Source organism: Cryptomeria japonica, chromosome 5 (assembly GCF_030272615.1).
Source record: "Cryptomeria japonica chromosome 5, Sugi_1.0, whole genome shotgun sequence".
In the NCBI taxonomy this organism is placed as follows: Eukaryota; Viridiplantae; Streptophyta; class Pinopsida; order Cupressales; family Cupressaceae; genus Cryptomeria; species Cryptomeria japonica.
The window spans coordinates 523471156-523475077 of NC_081409.1; the positions used below are offsets into that span (position 1 = coordinate 523471156).

General features: G+C 42.2%; 1 protein-coding gene across 1 annotated transcript; it reads left to right on the forward strand.

Annotated features, from left to right (window-relative positions):
- The first annotated feature begins 2083 nt into the window (after positions 1-2083).
- On the forward strand, positions 2084-2713 carry LOC131875956 (proline-rich receptor-like protein kinase PERK10). Its single transcript, XM_059220699.1, has one exon. The coding sequence runs from the start codon at positions 2084-2086 to the stop codon at positions 2711-2713; it is 630 nt and encodes a 209-aa protein (XP_059076682.1).
- The last annotated feature ends 1209 nt before the right edge of the window (positions 2714-3922 follow it).

The window sequence follows — 3922 nt, forward strand, 5'->3', positions numbered from 1 at the left end:
GAAGGAGATAGAAATACAAGATTTTTCCATATGTCGATGATCAAGAATAAAGTGGCTAATAGGATAACCAAACTAATTGTGGATAATGGGGAGTTGGTCAAGGAGGAAGAAATAAGGAATGAAGCTAAAAGGTACTTCTCGGAACTACTAAAGAGAGATCACAAATTGGATGTTGAAGCTCAAACTTATTTCCTTCATAATATTCCCTGTCTCATTGATGAACAGATGAATGTCTCCCTTTCTTCCATTCCTTCAATCTTAAAAATGATGTTTTTTCCTTTGATGGTAACAAAGTGCCTAGCCCAGATGGTTTCCCCGTGTTCTTTTTCCAAGATTTCTGGGACATTGTTGGGAAAGATGTCTCCAAAAGGGTCAAGGAATTTTTTGGGGCTAGAAAACATTTGAAAGAAATCAATGGTACTTTCATTGCTCTTATCCCCAAAATCCAAGGTGCAGACTCCATGGACAAGTTTAGACCAGTCAGTTTATGCAACTCCTTTTATAAGATTATCTCCAAGGTTCTAACTACCAGAATTCTATCTGTCCTTCCTGCTTTGATTAATCATCAGAAAAATGGTTTTGTCCCTGGAAGACAAATTCTTGACTCCATTATAACTATCCATGAGAATATTCATTCTCTTGTTAGAGCTAAGAAGCTGGGTCTCATCCTCAAGCTTGATCTCTCCAAGGCCTATGACCGGGTTGACTAGCCTTTTCTTGTGAAGGTTCTTATGGCTTATGGTTTTCCCACCAGAGTTATCGACCTCTTTAGCCAACTTATTACCTCGGCCTCTTTTGTTGTTCTTGTCAATGGTTCCCCTTCCCCCTTTCTCCAAGCTTCTAGAGGACTAAGGCAAGGGGATCCCATTTCCCCCATCCTCTTCATCATTATGGCAGAATGTTTTGGTAGGTCCATGGAAAATATGGTTATGCAAGGCTCCTTTAAGGGACTCCAACCTTCTTCTGCTAACCTTATTTGCTCTCATCAACAGTTTGTGGATGATACTATTATCATGGGGAAATCAAGTATCTCTGAAGCTAAAATCCTGAAGAGTACTCTTTGTAAGTTTGCCTCAGCTTCTGGTCAGCTTATTAATTGGGTCAAAAGCAAAGTTTTTTTCATCAATACTCCTGAGAGAAGACAACAGAGAATCAACATAATCCTGGAATGTAGGATTGCTGATCTTCCTTTGACCTATCTTGGCCTCCCCATGGGCATTGCACCTCTTGATCTTTTTGTTAGAGTATTCGGGTATTTACTTGATTAATTAAACAATATTTGTTTAATTATTTAAGTTCCCTTTATCTCTTTTACACTTAAGCTAACTTTAGGTGCATAATAATTAATTCTTTTATTATTTATTATGTGCAAACTTGGTTTTCCCTTTTAGGGTTTATTGACCTATTAAAGGTTAAGTTCTTTCTTTTCATTGTAAGAAGAAGGATTATTATTGACAATACATTTTTGGAGATTATTGAGCTCTCATCTTTTGGAGCATATTTTTCCTGTGTTTTTGTTCCTTCTGTGATTTGCTTCCTTGCTTCTCCTTGTAATAGGTTTTTCAACTTGCAGAGATCATTTGGGCTCCTATGGTGTTGAATTTTCTCAACTCCAACATGGTATCAGAGCCTCAGATCTGTAGCTACCTGTTCTTGTTTTGAGAATTTTTGTATCGAAAGCAGATCTGGGGTTTCAGAAAGTTTTTTTATGCACCTAGGTATAGGCTTTTTTCTTAGCACTTTGGGCCTAAACGAACCTCACCATCGTGCTCAGAAGGCCCAAAAACCCCTATGGTCATATAAAATTTGACCTATTGTGGTTCCTGAGCCTCTGGGAGTTTTTTTTCTCAGATCCAGGTCGTACGGCCTTGGCATGCAAATCGAGAAAAAAAATTAATTTTTGCCTTTTTATGGCATGCAGGCCGAAATTTAATTTTTTTGTTAAAAAAAATCAAAAAAAGGCAATTGTTTTTTTGTAAAAAAAAAATCAAAAATCAAGGGCAAGGGTTTCAAAAAAATATTTGGCAAAAGTTTTTGGGGGGTTTCCCACGGTACGCAGGGTACTGTGGGGCCCCCTGCCTTCATGCAGGCCCATGCAGCATGCCGACGGTCTCCTCCGGCCCCGCCGGTCACTACCAACCACCGGAGCACAACCCCACCAGCGACCTCCGGCCCCCTGTCGGCCCCCAGCCCCGGCCTCCGGCCTCCTGCCGCTGCGGCCCCCGGCGGCTCCGCCTTACCGGCCCCCACTGTCGCAGCGCCTACCGCTGCCCGCAACACCTCAGCCCGCCGCCCACGCTTGCTGGCTCCACTCTACCACTGCTTCCTTGCTGGAGCTCCCCACCGGTGCCGCCGGCCCCCACTGCCGCCAGCCGAAATCTGCTCCGCTCCACAGCGCCACCGCCGGCGGCTCATTCGCGTTGCCCGTCCACAGGCCCTCCCGCCACCGAAGCTCCACCCAGCCCAGCCTGGCCACCGGAGCACTATCCCACCACCGGGGAGCCACCAGGCCACCACCAGAGCACCGCTCCCTGGTCACCTCCGCCCGCCAGAGCCACCAGACTCCCTTTTTTGCCTCTTTCAGGAGGGGTTTTGTTTTTTGGCCGTCTCTTGGGCATACGAAGTCATTTTTTTGAAAACGAATAGGCGTCGGAAAGATGGTTCCGAGCCAAACCTTTTCATATTGGTTATTTTTTCCAATTTTGTTGTTTGACTGTGTTTTTTTCTAGTCAAAGTGAGGTCTTGTTTTTGCACTCTGGGAGCCATAGAATGAGCATCCTACCTCCGTTTTTTGAAAAATTTATATTTTTGGAAAGAGTGCGTTGTGTACTTTCTAGCTATATGAGTTTTATTTATAGATTCTACTCCATGCATATTTTATTCATTTTCTTGTTTTTCAGCACTCTGGTGGATATCTTGGTTGTTTCAGGTCCTGGGATCTCTTGTCTGGTTCGGATGTCTCTATTTTGGTTCTTGTTTCTATTTCCAGTCTTATTAGCATTGTAGAATTATATTTATGCAAACACACTGAGATAAAGTGCCATCATGCATTGTTTACTTGGGATCCTGCACATTTTGTGCCTTAATGTACATTATAAAGTGCCCTGGGGGGGTTGATGTTTGCCTTTTGTTTGCCATCCACCTTTGTCTAGTGAGTGTTCCTTCCACAACATTTGCCCCATGATGTGTGTCAAGTGAGTGTTCCTTCCATGACACTATGTACTTTCTCAGCACCTTCGATGTTCCTAATTCTTTGTCATACAGTTCTTGTTGGCCATTCTTTTTAGTGTACCTGTCCCTCTCTCTCTTCAGCATTATGGGGAGGTTTTTCCTGTTGGTTCTAATGCTTCCATGGTTCGATTGATCAGCTCTTTAGGCTTTGGTTTCTCATGCCATCTGTATCTTCAAGTTCATTTTTTGCCTTGTTTGCAATCTGATGCGAGTAGTGTCATTTGAGGGCACTCATACAGATTACAGTCTTCTCTACCTGGTCATGTTCTATTCCAGTGGAAGTTCTTTAGATCAGTAGTTATTCTGCGACAGAGTTTGCAGGTTCTTCATGCTTCAATGGTGTTCTTTTCCATCTCTTTTTGGAGTAGAGTTTTTTTCCACATGGTTTTCTCTATTTCTCCAGTTCATAGAGATTTCATTGTATTTGGGTATCTGATCAGGCCTTGTTGTCGGGACCCATCTTTATTGCTTTCAATAGTTGTTCTAGGTTTTAGCTTCTCCCTAAGTCTAGTTTAAGGGGGGTGTTAGAGTATTCGGGTATTTACTTGATTAATTAAACAATATTTGTTTAATTATTTAAGTTCCCTTTATCTCTTTTACACTTAAGCTAACTTTAGGTGCATAATAATTAATTCTTTTATTAATTATTATGTGCAAACCTAGGTTTTCCCTTTTAGGGTTTCTTGACCTA